Source organism: Leopardus geoffroyi, chromosome E3 (assembly GCF_018350155.1).
Source record: "Leopardus geoffroyi isolate Oge1 chromosome E3, O.geoffroyi_Oge1_pat1.0, whole genome shotgun sequence".
NCBI lineage: Eukaryota > Metazoa > Chordata > Mammalia > Carnivora > Felidae > Leopardus > Leopardus geoffroyi.
In genome coordinates, this window is record NC_059340.1 from 10,065,152 (window position 1) to 10,083,097 (window position 17,946).

General features: G+C 61.0%; 1 protein-coding gene across 3 annotated transcripts; it reads right to left on the bottom strand.

The window, feature by feature from the left end:
• Positions 1 to 45: 45 nt before the first annotated feature.
• On the bottom strand, positions 46 to 17,218 carry STX1A (syntaxin 1A). Of its 3 annotated transcripts, XM_045460074.1 has the most exons (10): positions 17,089 to 17,216; positions 8,867 to 8,944; positions 8,394 to 8,493; positions 5,620 to 5,694; positions 4,825 to 4,898; positions 4,617 to 4,725; positions 4,436 to 4,509; positions 3,529 to 3,666; positions 1,731 to 1,841; positions 46 to 1,479 (listed from the first exon to the last, which is right to left on the bottom strand). In XM_045460074.1, the coding sequence occupies exons 1-10, from the start codon at positions 17,116 to 17,118 to the stop codon at positions 1,402 to 1,404; spliced, it is 867 nt and encodes a 288-aa protein (XP_045316030.1). In that variant the 5' UTR covers positions 17,119 to 17,216; the 3' UTR covers positions 46 to 1,401. The 3 variants fall into 3 exon arrangements, with proteins under 3 accessions (XP_045316030.1, XP_045316028.1, XP_045316029.1); XM_045460072.1 differs by lacking the exon at positions 46 to 1,479 and having other exon boundaries at positions 1,796 to 1,906; positions 17,089 to 17,215; XM_045460073.1 differs by lacking the exons at positions 46 to 1,479; positions 1,731 to 1,841 and adding an exon at positions 2,950 to 3,374 and having other exon boundaries at positions 17,089 to 17,218.
• Between the last annotated feature and the right edge of the window lie 728 nt (positions 17,219 to 17,946).

A 17,946-nucleotide genomic window follows, 5' to 3' on the forward strand; every position in this document is an offset into this window, starting at 1 on the left:
AGGCTGTGACCTCATGACAGTAAGAAACCTAAGGCAGAGACACGGTACAGATACAAATGTTTATTCTACATAAAAATTTCACAAAAGGGGCAGCTGGTTGTACCAAGACCTTTGGTGAAGGGGTGGAGGAAGGGAAGTTGCTGTTAAAGAAGGCAGCACGGACAGTGGTCACAGTCACTGGGCAGGAGCAGAGCTGAGGGAAGGCGGGGCACGGATGCGGCCCCATCCCCTACTGCATGCACTCGCATGCACACTCCCTGCCTGTCAACGAGGAAGAGGGGGGCTTGGGTGGGGGCACGTTTCTGACTTGAGAAGCCCCGAGATGGGGAGGAGGGAGGTACTCCTCCCTGGCTGGCTGCTGAATACTGCATCCTAGACACCAGACACCCACGTGGCACATCACTGGGGAACAGCAAGGGCAGGACGCGATTGCAGGCCTGAAGGGACACCTGACTTCCCAGAGCACGAGAGAGCAGGAACCACTGTCCCAAACATGCAACACAATGGCTTGAGGACCTGACTGAGGCCTGCCGGGGAGAGTGGCTGGCCCAGGGTGCAGGCTTCGGCTTCTGGCAGAGAACTGACGGGCCCGATCTGCCTCCCTGGCTGGAAGGGTGGCTGGAAACCAGGCACCAGACAGTCTCTTGTGGAATGTTACCTGGGGTCAGGCACAGCCCAAAGGGGTTGCTCCTGGGGTTGCAGGATTGCGGGAAGGGAGGATGAGGCAGCCAAGACCCGCTGGACTCTGCCCCTAGGCAGGGGAGGGAGCCTGGTCTCGACACAGCCAGAAGCCACCTGGCCACAGCACCCTGAGCCTCCCTGGCAGTGATCAGCTGTTAGAGGCTTAGAGCTGGGCTGTCTCTCAGGGCCACCCCTCCCCTAACCTGAAAAGCAGCACCATGTGGCCAGCTGGTCCCCACCCCTCAGGGGGCTCGGCTTAGGGGGACAGCTGGAGAGGACAGAGGTCAGGGCAGATGGGCCAGTCAGGAGGAGGCAAGGTTGGGGTCCAGAGCGAGCCTCGGTCCCAGGAGAGGGCAGACCCCAGGCTGGAGTGGAATTCGTGAAGGCAGGGGAGGGGGGAGGGGGGAACATGGCTACCCTGGGTGGCACTACCTGGGAAGGGTGAGGCGGCCTGGGCCAGGGCCTGAGTCTGTGCCTTGCTGACCTGCCCCACCCCACTGGCTGTTTCCCAGCCCGGCTCCCCGCTGGCTCCCCGTACAGACACACACACGGTCACAGAGATCATGCACACGACGGCTCGGGGTGGGGACGGAGGGCCCTGCGGCAGAGAAAGGAGCAGTACGGGGCGGGGCGGAAGGGGCTCCGAGCCAGAAGGCAGCAGCAGCCAAGGGGCCTCCTGAGGGCAGACCATCCCGAGCGGGGTGGCGGGTGGGGTGGTTTCTATCCGAAGATGCCTCCGAAGGTGGAGGCGATGACGATGCCCAGGACCACGCAGCAGATGATGATCATGATCTTCTTCTGCACCGGAGAGGCACAAAGGAGCAGCCTCAGACGAGGGAGGGAGGCCAAGGGCTTGGGTCAGAGCTCTGAGGGGGGTGGCGATGAGGGCTGGGGAAGGTGTAGCCCAGAGGCAGTGACACCAAGAGCTGAAGGCCTCAGGGTAGGGGCTCTGCTCAGCTCCGAGGTGGGGGCAAGCGGTCAAAGCAGAGTGGGGAGGGATCTACGGTGGTCCCGGGGCCCTCATGGGAGGGGGCAGGGAGGCTACTGACCCGGCGTGCTTTGCTCTGGTACTTGACGGCCTTCTTGGTGTCAGACACCGCCCTCTCCACGTAGTCCACCGAATGTTCCACGTTGTACTCAATCCTGTCAATCATCTCCCCCTGCAGGGCCAGGGCACTCAAGCTCCAGCAGGGTCCCCCTCAGGGCAGGACTTTGGGACGGCATCCTGAAGTCAGAGAAAGGAAAGTGGGGGTGTGAGGATGGGGTACAGCCTCTCACCTGTGCCCCTCAGGCCAGGCACCCCGGGGCAGCTCCCTCCTCTCCCTGCAGAGCAGTCATCCTGGGGGAGGGAACTGGCCATGCGGTCTCAGCCAAGGGCATGGGGGCCATGCAGAGGGCGCCGAGCTGGGGCCTGGAGCGCGGCAGAGGGAGGCCGGGGCGGGAGCAGGAGGTCTAGACGGTGTCCCACTCCGTCCTCCGCAGGCACAGTGGTTCTATCCAGCTCTGTCTTCAGTCTTCAACATTCAAGACTGCTCGCCCCCTCCCATAGCCCTTCTGGGCCCCGTAATCCGGTCCCACGCAGCCCCCTCGAGACCACAGCGCTGCCTGAGACCCCCAGCAGCAGCTTTGTGACACACGACTGCTCTCTCCGAGTCCGCTGCTCCCACTGGCGTCCATACAGCTACGGTCTCTCAGCCACCGGTGGCAGCAGCCTCCTCGTGGCCTCCCTGCTTCCTAACTCTGCCCACACCACGCCCACGCTGAAGACCCTCCATCTAGAAGAGAATCCAGGCGTCCAGCACCACCTTCTGCCTCCTCCCTGCCGCCCCTGAGCTCCAACTGCACGGCCTCCTCCTCCGAGAGCCCGGCTCTTGCCAGTCTCAGGACAGTTCTGCTGCTGGTCCCTCTGCCTGGGCCAGCTCTTCACTGTGACCCCGGGAAGTCTTCAGAGCTCAAATGCCACCTCCACAGAGAAGTCTTCCCTGACCACCCCGTCCAAAGTGGCCACCTCAGGGACTCTATTACCGTTACCCCAGGCGTGGCCCTCAGACTGGCAGCATCGGCATCGCCCTTGAAACTGTTAGAAATGCAAATTCCGGGGCGCCTGGGTGGCTCAGTCTTTAGAGCGGCCGACCCTTGATTTCGGCTCAGGTCACGATCTCCCAGTGAGATCGAGCCCCATGTCGGGCTCTGTGCCGACAGCATGGAGCCTGCTCAAGATTCTCTCTCTCTCTCAAAATTAACTTGAAAAAAAAAGCAAACTTACAGGCTCCCACCTTGACCTACCAATCTCTGGGAACGGGAACCAGGAAACTTACAAGCCCTCCAAGTGATTCTCGGGCACTTTCAAGTTGGAGAATCACCGCTCATTCACACTGCCTCCTAACATCTGAGCACCTGGCACAACTGGAGAACATTCCATCTGTCATATACTTATGCTGCCCTTTCACCCAACAGACATTAGCTCCGGGAAGCAGGCCCTCAGCTGTCCTGGTCACTGCTATACTTCCAGTTCCTTGAAAAGTGGCCGTCCGCTGTGCCCATGTGACAAACAGCTGATGAATACGATGGGACAAGGCTGGGTAGAGGGCCATGCAGGGCCTGGGGTCCTGGAGGGCCAAGCAGAGCCATGCAGCACTGGGTCCCGGTAGCAGAGCCATGCAGAGGACAGGGTCCTTTAGGTGGGCACGGCCCTGGAGGCAGTTTCAACAGCAGGCGGTTAGTTACCTGGAGACTCGGTCCCTCCCGGGCAGGGCAGCGTGTCAGGCAGAAAGGGCCGGGGTTAGTGCAGCCCTGGGTGCTGCTGTGGGCTGGGGGGTGGAGGGCAGTAGGGCCCTTGGTACTCACCTGGCTCTCCACAAGCATGGCCATGTCCATGAACATGTCGTGCAGCTCACGGATGCTGTTCTCCAGCTTGATGATCTCACTGTGCCGCGTCTCAATCTCGCTCAGAGCCTGCTTTGAGATGCTGGAGTCCATGATGATCTAGGGGGTGGGAGCAGTGGGCTGGGACCCAGGGGCCTGCTGAAGGGGGCAGGGATGGGGACCGGGGCCAGGACAGCAGGCCAAGGGCAAAGGCAGCTGGGATGGGCAGTGGCTCCCTCCTCAGCCACAGCATTCTCCCACTTCCTGCTTGGTTCTTACTAGCCGTTACCTGACTTCTCTGAGATGGATTTCTCCTCCTTAATACGGGGCTAATAACACTCCCCACCTGTGCCTGCCACACGGTAACTAAGTGGTAGTTCTTGTCACCAGTCTTGTACAGCCCAAGTTGACTGTCCCAAGGACCCAGGCCTTGAGCTGCTTTTCTCTCTTCCCCTCTCCTTCTGTTCTGCCTCCCAGAGAGGGTAACTGCCTCTCCCTTCTCTCCTCCTGGAACCCACGTCCCCAAGCCGCCTTCCACCCCCTGTGGGCCACCTCCTTCAGAAAGCCCCCCTGCTCAAGCTTCACCTGAATGGAGAGACGGCCAAGGGCACCGTGTTCCCCAGGAAAGGAAAAAGGCCCAGAGGATAGGGGAAGGCACCCCTAGCTGGCAAATGGACAGGAGAAGCAAGGAAGTGGACCTAACTGGGAAGAACCGGGAGACATGGGTCTTAATTCTACCTCCGCCACTAACATTTATGTGGCCTCAGCCTGGTCCCTTTTTCTCTCTGGGACTCCGCCTCCTCTGAGGCTCAAAAGGTGGCTGTGTCCAAATACTGCCCTGTTCCAGCACACCTGGGGGCCCGGTGGGAGGGGTGTGGTGCCCACTCACCCCGGAGGCAAAGATGGCCGGGTTTCCGCTCTCCAGCATGTCCTCCAGCTCCTCACTGGTCGTGGTCCGGCCAGCTGCGAGGAGGGGTCACACCGAGTCCTGCACACCCCGCAGATCGGCGGCGGCCCTGGCCCCGGCCCCGGCCCCGCCCCCAAGCCCCAGCCCCGCCCCGCCAGCTCACTGATCTCCAGCTGCCTCTGGATGCGGCCCTTGCAGCGCTCGCGGTAGTCGGACTGCGTGGCGTTGTACTCGGACATGACCTCCACGAACTTGCGGGACAGCGTGGAGTGCTGGGGATCCGAGGTGGGGGTGCAGGTGTCAGGCCCGGCCCCACCCACCACCAGAGCCTCAAGCGCCCGCCTGCCCACCCTGAGGCCCGCCCGCGGCACCTGTGTCTTTCGGATCCTCAGGTCTGCGGATGAGCGGTTGAGGCCTTCCTCCTGCTCGATGCTCTGCTCAATGCCTGGGGGAATGAATGGCTGCTGAGCCATAGCCTGTCTCCCTCGCCACTGCCCATCCCCCTGACCCACATGCCCAGGATCTGGCTCAGGACCTCCTCCCCTAGAGAGGATCCCCTGTGGTCTGTAAGTGGGGTCACATGGGAAGCAGAGGAGGAGGGAGCGCGGGACTGATGGGGTTGGGGGGTAAAAAGGGCCCATTCGCATGATGCACGCTTCGGTGTGTGCATACATGTGGCCCATTTGTGAGGCCTCAAGTGCACGCCACGCTATGGGTGTGAATGCCCACTATGCGCTAGGCCTGGTGGCTCAGGCCCACCCTGCCTCCTGTGCGCCCAACAAGGGGCCATGCCCAGAGTGGGGAGGGCCTGGTGGCCACAACCTGCAGAGCACACGGCCCCCAGTCCTGTGCATTTGTGGGGTGGGCACATCTGTGGCGCTGGCCACTCCCTGAACCCTCTTTAGCTGCAGTGGGGGACAATGCTCAGAGGGGAGCACTCCCTCAGTGAAGCCTCAGGCCCCTGCATCCCCAGGCCCAGTCCAGAGCCTGGCACAAACAAGCCTTGCCAGGCAGCAATTGAGGGAATGGGCGCATGATGGCACCCTCATAAAGGAAAGCAAGACCCAATGTACCCTTCAGAGTTAGTGAACCCCCACGGCTACACACAGGAAGCGGGTCCAGAGGGCCCCTCCACCTCCCAGGCAAGGCCTGGAGCCCAGACTCACTCTTTAACTTGGAGCGAACTTTGTTTGCTGTCTTCTTGATGTCAGACATGAGCTCCTCCAGTTCCTCCTTCGTCTCTGGGGAGGCAGAAGGGGTACAGGGTAGACACCTGGGGTTCCCCTGCTGCCTGCCGTTCAGGCGCAGCCTCTGGCCCAGGGGGCCCGGGGGGGGGGGAGGGCTCTGGGCAGAGCCTGGGTCCTGGGTCTTCCCCCTTCCCCCGGCTAAGGCTCTGCCTGCCCCTCCGATCCTGGGCGGGGGCCACACCAGCTATCGCCTAGCTCCCTCTGTGCTGCCTTCCGAGGAGCCTCCCTTCCTCCTTTGCTGGCTCTCCCACCCCCTGCAGATAACAGATGGGTCTAAATTTAAGGCAAAAATAATTGTGGAGCAGCTGGCAATGCTGGAGTTGGCGCTGGGGGACATTTACTTGATGCCTGCCTGAGTCGAAGGTGGGGGGAGCGGGCTCACCTAGCGCTACCTGGTAGCTCTGGCACAGGGGGGAAGCATCCAGCCAAGGGGGTGACAGAGCCAGGGGCCAGAGAGGCCGAAGCAAGCACCTTGGGTGGGGTAGACCTTGTTCTGCTAGAGTCCCCCCTTCCCAGGTGCTGAGCCCGGCGGGTAGATGGGGGCGTGAGGCACCTGGCCTGGATGGGAGCTGGCGGAGAAGCGCCTCAAAGAGGTGGGCCTCGGCCCACAGTTGGCCGTGAAGCAGCAGGTGGCTGGGCCTAAGAGGGGGAAGTTGGGGGAAGGCCGTGACCTAGTGTTTCTCGGGCCCTTGTTCCAACTGGAACCATCTCTCTAAAGCTGGTAGAGGCCATAGGGGTACTCAGCTTGCTCAACCCCCAGCGAAGGGCTGGCTGGCCAAGGGGGGCCAGGGGGCTGCTCTCCCGGGGTGATGGAGCCACGGCTCCGGACAGCGCCCCAGCCTCAGGGCGACCCCAGGGCTCTACTTCCTGGAGAAACCAGGACTGAGCTCCTGGCCGAGCCTTTCTTATCCACCGTCTGTTTTCCTCTGGGGCTGGGGCCTCTCCTGTAAGGGGCTGGGAGGGGCTTATAGCGGTTGATGGGGGGGTGCCTACCAAGTGGATCATGAGGTGGGGGGCTTCGAGGAGCGGAGGAGGGAGCCTCGTTCGTTCAAACAAAGGAAACTTAGTTACCAGCTGCTCTGACGTCTCAGCCGCTTTTGCTCAGACCCAAAATAGCCCGGCCCGGATGGCCGCGCCCAGGGGAGACCGAGCAAGCCTGGCCTGGGCAAGCCCCCCGCTCACTGCCATCTTTCCCAGTCACTCCTTGTTAACGGCGCCCTCTGCCCTAGAAGGAGTGCCCTCCCCATGAGGAATGGCCCATGAGCCCACATCAGTGACCGCTGGCTGGTCCCGACTGCTCAGCTCACGGTGGCAATTCCTAGCGGGTCGCTACCGACTGTAGGACTCGGGGAGAGCTTGTGTGGAAGGTGGCACAGGGGAGCCAAGAGAAATGGACTGGCATCTCCGTTGCCCCACACTCTCCCCGTCTTCCAGCGGGTGACAGGCCAATGCCCCAGCTCTTTCAAGTACTCTGTTCTCACAGGCAGCCCCCTCTCTCATCAGGAGGGGCCCACACGGGGGCACACACGGACTTAGACACACATGCGCACTAAAACCCACCATGTCACAGCTGCCTTCCCAGACAAACCGCTGGGGAGAGGGCCAATGCATGACGGCCACACCGAATGTGTGCCCTGCCCCGGGTGACCCCTCTCTCCTTCCCACCCATTCCCAGCACAGTCTCCTGGCTCCCAGCGGACTCATTTTGCTTCCCAAGGGCCTGGCACTGGTCTCACGTTCAAGCACTCTTTGGGGCTGTGGAGAGATGTCTTCTAGGCGCTTGAGGACACCAGTGGAACCAGGGCTGAGGGCCTATGGATGGAGACGCACTGCTGTCGAGGACACAGAAACCCAGCCCTGAGCACTTCGCCTGGCCCACCCAGGGATGGGAGCCTCCCCTTTGCATTCTTGGGGCCCCGTGGGCTGGTGCCTCCCAAAAGGGCTGGAGAGGTGAGGGAGGAGATGAACAGACAGAAGCTGTGTGCATATATGCACAGTCAACTGTCCAGGTCGCGGGCCGGGACTGCAGCCCTGTTGCGGACTCCCTGGGGCCGAGGGGAAGGAATCTGGGGCCCGCATGCCACCAGCCCCACACAGGGCAGCGCAGCGATCAGCACCTCCCCAGCAACTGTGACGGCAGGGTCAGGAGGACCTGTCTGGGGACACAGCGGAATGCAGACACACAGGCTCCTTGTGCAGAGGGAGAAAGGTGACTTCCTGGAATCCTGATAATGCCCAGCCCCGGGGTACCAGTGGCTGCCAGCTCTTTCCGGAAGCTCCTCCCGCTCGGCCGGCTTGCCCTCCCACGGCGCTGAGCCTCGGCACTGCCATCTGCTCCCCCGGGAGGCTCGGGAAGGGGAGGGGCTGGGCGGGGAGGCTTCCTTTGGAGCTGGGCAGCACCCACCTACCCAGCTTACCTGGAGAGGGTGGGGCTGGCGCCCGATGCCACCCAGGCCCCAGGATGGCCGCCCCACTCCGCACAAGTCCGCGTGGGACCCGGGCGCTGAACCCCGCCCCACGCCTGGGCCAACTGTGTTGGCCCGAAGCTTTCCACAGGGGCCCTCCCCATCCCGGCCACGCCAAGGTACCCCTCTGCCGACCAACAGTGAGGGTGCTGGGGTTCCGGGAGCCCCTCCCGGGCAGCAGTGCCTTCCTGGAGGCCCCAAACCCGCCCCTCAGTCCTCCACACTCACTCTCGTCAGGGTTGGGGGAGGCCAGGATGGCACTGTGCTTCCGCTTCACCTCCTCCACGTTCTCCGAGATCTTGTCAATGAAGCCACGGATCTCCTCCACCTGCGCACCAGGGCCAGGCAGGCAGGGGGAGATCCAGGGAGGGGGCTTGTGGGCCCGGGGCTGGCCCGGACTGGGGCTGGCGGTCAGGTTCAGGGAGAGGCTGGACCAGGCTTCGGGAGGCGGGGCAGGGGGGAGGGGGGCAGTGGGGGCAGGGACTCCAACTATCCTTCTAGAACGGGATGGGGAGGAGTGGGCGAGTCCAATCCTAAACTCTGCTCCCCTCTGAGCTTCAGTCTATTCTCCCTCAGAATGGCTCTGTTATTTGGTGTAAGGGCCCTGGGCCTGACTCAGAGGACGGATGTGGGCCCCCCCCCCCCGCCCCGAGCTCTGCCTTGGAGGTCTGCCCAAGGAGGTGGGGTGTGCTGGCTCCCACCTGTTCAAAGAACTCATCCATGAAGCCATCTCGGTCCACGGTGACAGTGACATCGTCATCATCATCGCTGTCCTTGGCCTGCACAGGGGTGTGGACACATGAGCGGACCTGTGGTGGGCCCACTGGGGCCCGCTGGACCTGGGGCCACAAACTGCCCCGCATCTATACTCAGCAGCTCAGCTCCAGGGCCCTGACCACTGCCCTCCGTCACCTTGGCAGGGACGAGGTCCGGCTGTGCCCTCGGCTCCCGGCCACAGTGAGGCCTGGAGGACCCCGGGGGACCCAGCATAAGGAGAGAGGCCTGGCCTGTCGAATTGGTGACCGGACCGGGTCTCCACCTCTAGGCCAGGGATTCCTTCCTTTACCCAGCTGCCTGCCCCTTCCCCACAGGACTGGGGTCCTCCCAGTATGCCCCTCACCCTAGGGCACAGCTGGGAAGGCTGGGTCCCCTGGCCAGTGGCCCCAACTCACAGACCTGGCCTGAGACAGGCTGCCTGGAAGCCATTCTTCTCTCCCTTCTGGGCCTGACGGTTTTAATTAAGATGGGGCTCAAAGTTCCCAAGTTCCCTTTCTTAGGGGCACCCGGGAAGGGGAGGGCCATGTGCCAACAACACCTGCCTCTAAAAAGGTAGGGTGACTCAGAAAGAGGCCGTCCCACAGCCCCTCAGGCAGGCCTGAGAGACACTGCCTGCACGGGGCTCTGTGAACTCTGTTCTCTCCTTGTCATTCTTTTTTTCCTTTTAATTAAAAAAATTTTTTTTTTAAATGTTTATTTATTTTTGAGAGAGAGGGAGAGTGCCAGCGGAGGAGGGACAGAGGGAAAGGGAGATAGAGGGTCCAAAGTGGGCTCCACACTGATAGCAGAGAGACTGGCACGGAGCTCGAACCCATGAACTGTGAGATCGTGACCTGAGCTGAAGTTAGACGCTGAACCGACTGAGCCACCCAGGCGCCCCTCTTCTTGTCATTCTTGACATCAGACCTCGATCCTCTTTCCCTCCAGGCTCAGAGGTGGGCCTGGCAAGACCAGTCATGTCACTTGGCTCAGGGGCTGCCCTAGGCCCCAGCTACAGGTGCAGCCGCACCCCACCACCCTGAGAGCAGCTGTATAAAAGCCCCCCACCCTGGGGAGCGGGGTAATTACACCTCTGACTCCCCAGTGCACTGGCCATGCTCATTACTGTCCACCTTAGGCACCTGCAGTCGCCAGGGGCAGCCCACTCTGTTGGCAAGGGCAAGTCCGTCTCCACAGCCAAAGCCAGGATACCCAGGGCAGGACCGGCCTCGCCCTGGACTGGGGATCTCAGGCTTGGTCACATCTCATATCTTAGCACCCCACAGGGCAGGCATGAGCTGGCTCAGCACTGGCGTTCACCTCAATCTCTCTTACATCAGGGTCAGAGCCAAGGATAGGGGCAGGTGGAGGTCGAGGGTCGGTGAAGCTGAGGGACCCAGAGGGCTGGGCCCAGCTAGCCTGCTGGGGAGGGACCCAGGTTCTGCACCCAGCAGGGGCTGACTGAGGGACCTGCCCTCTGGGTCTGTCTGCTCCTGTTTGCAGTGGGGACAGCGGTGCCTGGCCGCAGGGACAGAGGGCAGAGAAAGGGTGGAAAAGCACAGCATGTTCTGTAAAGGGCTGTGCCCCTGGGGCTCTCGGGGTCCTACTGCCCCACCGGAGTGGGACCAACCAGGAGACGGGGTTGGTTGGGAGCTTCCTGGAGGCGGCTCTGACAGGCCCCTCTCATCAAGAGATCACACCTCCTCCCCCAGCAGCTAAAATAAATCCTCGCTCCCACAAGTGTCTGTGGCTGCTACCAGGTGGCCCCCTCCCCCCAACCAAGCCCACCTATAGACAAAGAAAATCTAGGAGCCGTTTCTACACCTTTGGGCCTTGCCAGGCCCGGGAGCTAAGCTGGAAGAGCACTCCCTAGGGAAACTGAGGCAGAGTGCAGTCTGGAGGAGCCCAGGTCCCCCTTCAGGGCAGGCTGCCAGCTTGGGAGGTGGCCCTAGGAGTGCCTGCCATTCAGCACCCTGCCCTGTCCTTTTGGTGTCTAGAGAGGGACAAGGGTGGACAGGAAAGGACTGAGGAGAATTTTCCAGCTCCCCTCCCAGAAAGAGGGGTGGGGGCCAAAGACAAGGGCATCAGAGTTTCCAAGGATGAGAGTCGCTGCCAGAGACCCCTGGGATCTGGGCTGATGGCTCTCCCCGGGCCTCAGCTTGCCCATCTGTAAAATGAGGATGTATCTTCTCCATGCATCCAGGAGCTTTGGCCTGCTCCCTCCACAGCCTCCCCAGAAGACTGAAGAAGCCTGGCCTCAGGTAGTTTCTCCAGCACAGGGTTGGCAGGAAAGATGCCCACGCTCTCCTCCAGGCCCTGTGTCAATGAGGGCAGAGCTGAGGAAGGGGATACCTGGGGCCAGGGCCTGGTGGGGGCCCCCAGGTTGGGGTCTGTCCTGAAGGTGGCGTTCAGATCAGCCCCAAAGCTGGTTGGAGGGTTTAGGGCCCGACTTCACAGCCTCGGTCACACCAGCGGTGGCTCCACGCAAAACCCCGAGGGGATTCTCCATGGGGACCCCCTCCTCACCAGTCTCAGCACTTCTTCCTCTCGGGACTCTTCGCCCACCACCCTTCATCACCTCGCTGCTGCAGCCTAAAACTGGACCCAGCACGCCCCACCTATAACCATTTCCCTGCTTCGATGACCCACCCAACTGTCTTCCCTTTCCCCACGCAATTCCCTCTGCCTGGAATGCCGATTCCACGAAGCTGACATCCATTCCCCTCATCCTTGGATGCTGCCTCCTTCCAGAAGCCTTCCCTGGCTCCCCAGGGTCACTATCTTGTTCCTCTGCTTCCCCCTGCACTATTCCCTTCTCTACTGGAACCACAACCACAGACTCTCAGGCCCTGAGGGACCTGAAAAATCACCTTGGCCTCAGCTTCCAGACTCAGCTTGCACACCTCCTGTGATGGTGAGCTCACTACCTTTCCTGGGCAGCTCTGCCCATCTTGGGCTGCCCCAATTGTCCCTTTCCTGTACAGTTTGGCCCTAGGCCATAAAGAACCTGTTGGTGCCCTCTCCTTGGGCTGGACTTGCTAGAGATCTAAAGACAGCATCAGCATCTTCTCTGGGTTTTTCTACTCATGTTGGCTATTCCCTTCCCCTCAGATCCTTCCTAGGGCCCGAAGTTGCAGTCCTTGCCCCAGACTTACTAGGCTCAGCCTCTATCTTCTCTTGCAGTACATGATACAGACTGAATTTGCTGCTGATTGTGGTCTGAATGGTACCAAAGAGCTGACCCATCCCCTCCCTCTTTTTATGTGGTCTACCTCTGTTAATGCAACCAGAAATCAGTACGATATATGATATATGATCGTATCAGTGATCATATAGCACTTCCTGCCCAGGAAAACCCCAAGCCCTTTCCCACCACTGTCTACTTGGTTGGATTTTAGGCTCAAGTGAAAGACTTTTTTTTCTGTTTCATTTATTCATTTGTTCAGATCCTTATTCTACTTTGTGAGAATCTGATGGCTCATGATTTTGCTGCCCCCCCACAACCTCATCCACATCTAGGCTGGTGCCCTGTGGCACCTTTCTAGAGACATCCTCCAGGTTAACTAAGACTGAGGTCAGGTCTCATGGGACACTGGGTAAATGACAAGCCCCAAACCCAGACACGCTCCTGACCCAAAAGGAAGTAGGAAGCAGGCTGGTGTGCTATCTCCTAGTGTCCGGGAATGGTCAGGGCAGACATCACCTACATGCACACAGAGGCCACCCAGATAGTTTTAAATCATGAGGGCCCCAGCTCCCTTAGAAATCTGCCAGCCTTCTGAGAGTGACAGTCACAGCTCCAGAAAGAGGGCTGGACTAGACTGGAGACTTGAGGGTCCCCAGTGGCAGTTGGAGGTGGCAGCTGGAGCCTGGAGTGGTCACAAGCTGGAAGCTGCAAACATCTTTAGAAAAAGCCCACCCAGGCATCCTGTGATGTACCCTACCTGCCATCTGGCCCAAACGAGGTTCCACCTCTTTCTCCTGAGCCCCCATTCCCGAGGACCCTCAAATCAGAAACCGGGGTACATTCACATTCTTCCTTTTCTTCTCACATCCAACCAATATTTTACTTGTCATGATGTTTTTTTGTTCATCCCTCCATGGTTTTCAACCCTGTTCCAGGACCATAATTCCTTGGGGGCTTAAAAAACCCCCACCAGCTTCCAGGACTCTATCCTAGAGAGACTGAATTGAACTTTCAGGGGGTGGGGCTGGGGAGGCTGTTTTTAAAAAGCTCCCCCAGGGGTTGAGAACCACTGGTCTGGTCTTACTCCTCTCCATAGGCTCTGGCCCAAGCAATCAGGAATGAAAGCCGCACTTGGGAGAAGCCCCAACCTTCTAGTGGAGGCCAGACAGCCCTGGTGGTCTCTCCTGGCAGAGGCTCCAGGATTCCAGGATACCTTCCTGGAAACAAAAGTGATTCTTCCAAGAGCCTCGAGGCCAGGCAGCCTCCAGGCCTGTCCCCAGGGATGGAGAGTGGGAGGCCAGCCAGCAGGGCTGATTCATTCCTCCTGAGCAGGAGTTGCTGTTGTCTGCCTCGAGGACTATATTCCCCCCCTCCTTTTTAATGACGAATCAAAGTCAATACCACCAGAGCGGACAGACCCAGAGCTGAGTCAGGGGTATGCGAGGCCAAGCTGCATCCCCAGTAAAGAAGGGCTCCCCGCATCTGATCCCTTCCCCCTCTCTGCATCCTGTGTGTGCCCTTCACCAGATCCCTGCCCCTTAGCAGGCCCCCAGGGCAGCTCCAGGAGGCAGCCTCAGCCCCAGGAGATGAGCTGGCCTCTGCCCGGCACCCTCCACCACATGGTGTGACCTTAGATAACACCCTGGCCCCTTCCAGACCTCAGCTTTCCAATCTGTGAAAGGGGAGGTTGGACTAGACAGTCCCTGGAGGTCATTCCGGCTGCACCCCAGATGAAAATGTGCCCAAATTCGCTGCACCCCAAGGAGGTCAGAGGAGGGAAGGAGGCCTACTCTTACATCCCCATTTCTTCCACTCTGCAAGGCGGATCCCGCTCGCTCCACTGTATGGGTGAAATGGGCACAGAGAGGTTAAGGCAAGAACCTGCCTGGTGTTGCCTAGGGCACCCTGTCTCTTCCCGGCAACGAGAGAGAAAAGGGGAACTGGGGGACAGAGGGGCCCACGGGGTTTTCCCTTCCGGGCCTGCCCCTGCTGCTCCAGTGAGCAGGCGTCAGACCACCTACCACTCTCGGTTGGGCATTCCAACCTCTCTGCCTTTACTCGCGCGGGTCTCTCCTTTTGGACCGCCTTTCCTCCCCCCATCTAAATCCAACTCCTCTTTCTGGGCCACCCCAAGTTCTCTTCTCCCAGGGTCTGGCTGCCCCAACACTCCCTCCTCTCCATCCTCTGGCTTCCGCAGCAGGCCTCCTGTGTCGCACACGACTCGACTCGGGACAAAGATAAACACCGTCCTGGGCTCGGGGAGGGGTAGGTCTGAGAACTTCTGGTTCTCAGAAAGAAAACCAGAGAGGCCTCTGAATTGGGGGAAGGAGGCAGCTGCGTGCCAGATGCGGCTGCCCAGGGACACTTTGCCCCAAGTCTCTCTGGCTGTGTGCCCCTGGGCTAGTCTTTGCCCCTCTTAGGCCCTTGGGTTGCCCTTTTGATCTCTGAGGGCCCCCAGTGATCCCTTCGGTCTGTCTGCACAACTAGAGAATCAGCCTTATGAGTGATGGGAGAGGCTGGAGGGCTGGGCCTGGCCTGCAGAGCGCTGAGGAAATGCGCCAGCTCCTTCCCCAAGTGTGACTTTTATAAATAAGCTCCCTTTGCCTTCCTTCCAAATGTGGTGGCGTTGGGTGGGGAAGGAGGAGGGGGGAGAAGGGAGGGAGGGTTGGTGGTGGTGCAAGTCACTGTCCCGAGCACCACCTCTGTCCAGCCCAGCCAGTACCGGCCTCTTGGGTCCTGGGGATTCTAATCTGAAGATTCTGGCTCCTGGGGTTCAAGGTCTCCCCGAAATACGGAGGCGACTCAGGAGACCTGTGACTACCCCTTGCCCTGAGAGACTGGGTTCTAGGTGTCTCATCTCCGCTATATAGCTGGGAACTCAAGGCCCGGAGGGGGACTTGTGGGAAACGATAGCCCCCCACAGACGACCTGTTCCACCCCACACAGTGTGGGCTCCTGGAGGTTGCAAGAAACGCCCAATGGGCAGGGCCACCCAGCAGTGGATACAGCAAACCTCCATGGGTTCTGACTGCCTGAGGGGTGGGGTCTAGAGAGGAAGCCCCCCTCAATTCACAGAGAAGCCAGGCCTCACCCTCTAGGGGACCATGCTGGCTAGTGTTTATGTGTATGTATGTGTGTGTGTGGGGGGGGGGGGGGTCACAGAGCCACATACCGGAGCCAAACACCTGGGTTCAACCTCCCTACAACCCTAGCTCTCCTGGTGGTTCCCCGCCCAGCCAGACTTGCCATTGCTCTCTTGTGCCTCAGTTTCCCCTTTACCAGAGGGGATGAAGGCTGATGAGCCACAGATCCGGTCACATGGAAAGGACTGCGTTTCCCTGACCACTTGGTTCCCACATATACTGTCGTCTGACCCACCAGGCACCCAAACATCAGCAAATGCACCACGTGGACATACATCGCCAAGATAACATTCTTTCTGACTCAACGTAGCACAGGAAGCTTGAGGGCAACCGCAAGGGCTGGCGGGGGAAGTGTTTAGACATCATATATGACATGAGGGACCATCTTCTTCCTTTGAAACCTCGTGGGGTTTACCCTAGGGGCCGGGCACTTGGCCAGGAATAAAAGGTCTGATGGGAGGGTGGGGCCGGTAGCCAGAGCCAGGGGGAGATAGAGGCAGGATGGTACAGGTCGCAGCTCCGCGCTGCCCAGGACACAAGACTGGTATAATGGGGGAGATGGGGCACAAACGCGGGGAGCCTCTGGACAGAGAGGTCAGGCCATGAGATCAAAAGCCCAAAGCACACTTGAAACTTTCCCTGTGAGAGGACCTATGTCTCTGGCTCCAGGTGGGGCAGCAGGGGGAGGGCTCTGAGGGGCCACCGAGCTAGCGGGCCCCCCCACCCTAGATCAGTGGTACGGGAAGGGCACCTGCCAGCCAGCAGGGTGGTCAACTAGGGGATCAGACAAGGGTCAGCCTGGTCTAGAGTCCTCATGTCCCCCTCCCCACAGGCAGGCTTCACTTCCTTCACTGCTCCCGCGGGGCCCCCAGGCTTGCCATCTCTAAGGGCAAAGGTGAGAATGCCCTGGTAAACGTCAGCGGCCACGGGAGGCTGGGGAGGGGGGTGCATGAGAAACAGTCAGCAGGGCTCTGGGTCAGGGCTGGGAAAGGGTGGGCTCTGGTCAGAACCTTTGCGCATCCTGTTACTCCCCACGAACCCCGCCCCGGGAGCCACACCCCGGGGGCCCCGAGACACAGGTGGAAAAATAGATAGGTTCAGGTTGGAACCAGACCAGGAACCCGGGAAGGGTCTGAAAACACCACCAGGGTCGGGGTTGCTCGGGGGCTAGGAAGGTGGACCGGAGGATGGGGGGCGAATCTGACCCCTCTGGGACCTGGGCGGGCAGCAGACCCCGAGCGTGACCGGGATGGGGAGCCACAGGTGATGGGAGCTACAGGTGACGGGGGCGGCCCGCGGGACAGCGCCCGCCCGAAGAGCCCAGCCCCACCCGGCGGCCCGGTTTCCGCAGCGCCCCGCAGCTGGGCTCTGAGCAGGGGACCGCCCCCGGCCCCTTCCCGCTGCGGTCCCGCCGTCTGTCTCTACCAGTGCGGGGGACAGGAGGGTCGGTGATGAGGCACAGTGTGGGGACAGAGACGGGACCTGCTCCGCGCGGGCTACGGGAGAGGTCAGCCCTCTGTCCCGCCACCGGTATCCGATAATAGCCCTCCGACCCCTCAAAACAAGGGGGCGCCGAAAAGTTTATCCAGGATCCCGGGCTCCGGCCGCCAGCCCGCGGGCCCACGGCGCCGAGCTCACGCGAGCCCGTGACCCCGAGTGGGTCCGAGGGGCGGGACCCGGAGGGGGGTCGCGGTCCTCGGCTCCGCACCGCTCCTTCCCGCCGGGTCGGGGACGCAGGGGCTGTCGCCGGGTGGCCGCCGAGGCCGGGCGGGGAGCGGGCGGCGCGCCGGGCGCGGGCGGCGAGCGGCGAGCGGCGACGCGCTGGGGCCGGACTCACCGTGCGGAGCTCCTGGGTTCGGTCCTTCATGCTCCCGGGAGTGGCAGCGGCGCCGGCTGCAGCCGTGTGAGCCCCGCATGCGCGGCGGCCGCCCCGCGGCTGCGCAGCGCCAGCCCGGCCCCGCCCCGGCCCCCGGGACCCCGGCCCAGCCCCCAGCCCGGCCCCGCCCAGCCGCCGGCCCACGCCCAGCGCAGTGGGGTCGAAACCCTGGGACTTCTTGCGCCTGTGTTTCCCACCCCGCGTGATCCCTTCCTGGGATGGGGCTCCAGAGCCCCTGCTCCCTCCCCTACCCCAACCGTCTCGGCGCTCAGCCGCTCAGCAGCCCAGCCGTCGTTCTGGACCCTGGATCTTCACCCCCAGAGCTCCTCACCTCCCTGGGGATTTGCTGGAGGTTGGAACCCCCTCGATTTTATGGCCTTGGAACTTCTAGCACTCCCCTCTGAAAACCTCCTCCACCAAAAGCCTCCTCCAGAGTTCCAGCCTCTGAGCCCCTACCCTTCCCACTTTCCCCCAACACTTCATCCAGACTCAGGTTCTGGCCCCTCTTTCCCTGGGATTTCTCAGTTCACTGGTCTGATGCAGGGTGACCACTTCTTTTCCTTTAGTTTCCGCCCCCAGCAGGATGCAGGAACCCTTCTGTCTTTGGGGAAAGGAAATCTAAGTTAGAGCCTGCTCCCCCCCCCCCCCCCCGCGAGATTCTATTTCCTATATACCAGTGGGGGGGGGGCATTTAAGCCTGGGGCCCGGCTCACTCTGACACTAATGGAAAGATCTTAGCTGTATGTAGAGGGGTAGTGGATGGGGGCTAGTCAGTAGCAGATGCTCCTTTTCTGGTCCTTGCCAGCATCTTGTTGAGAC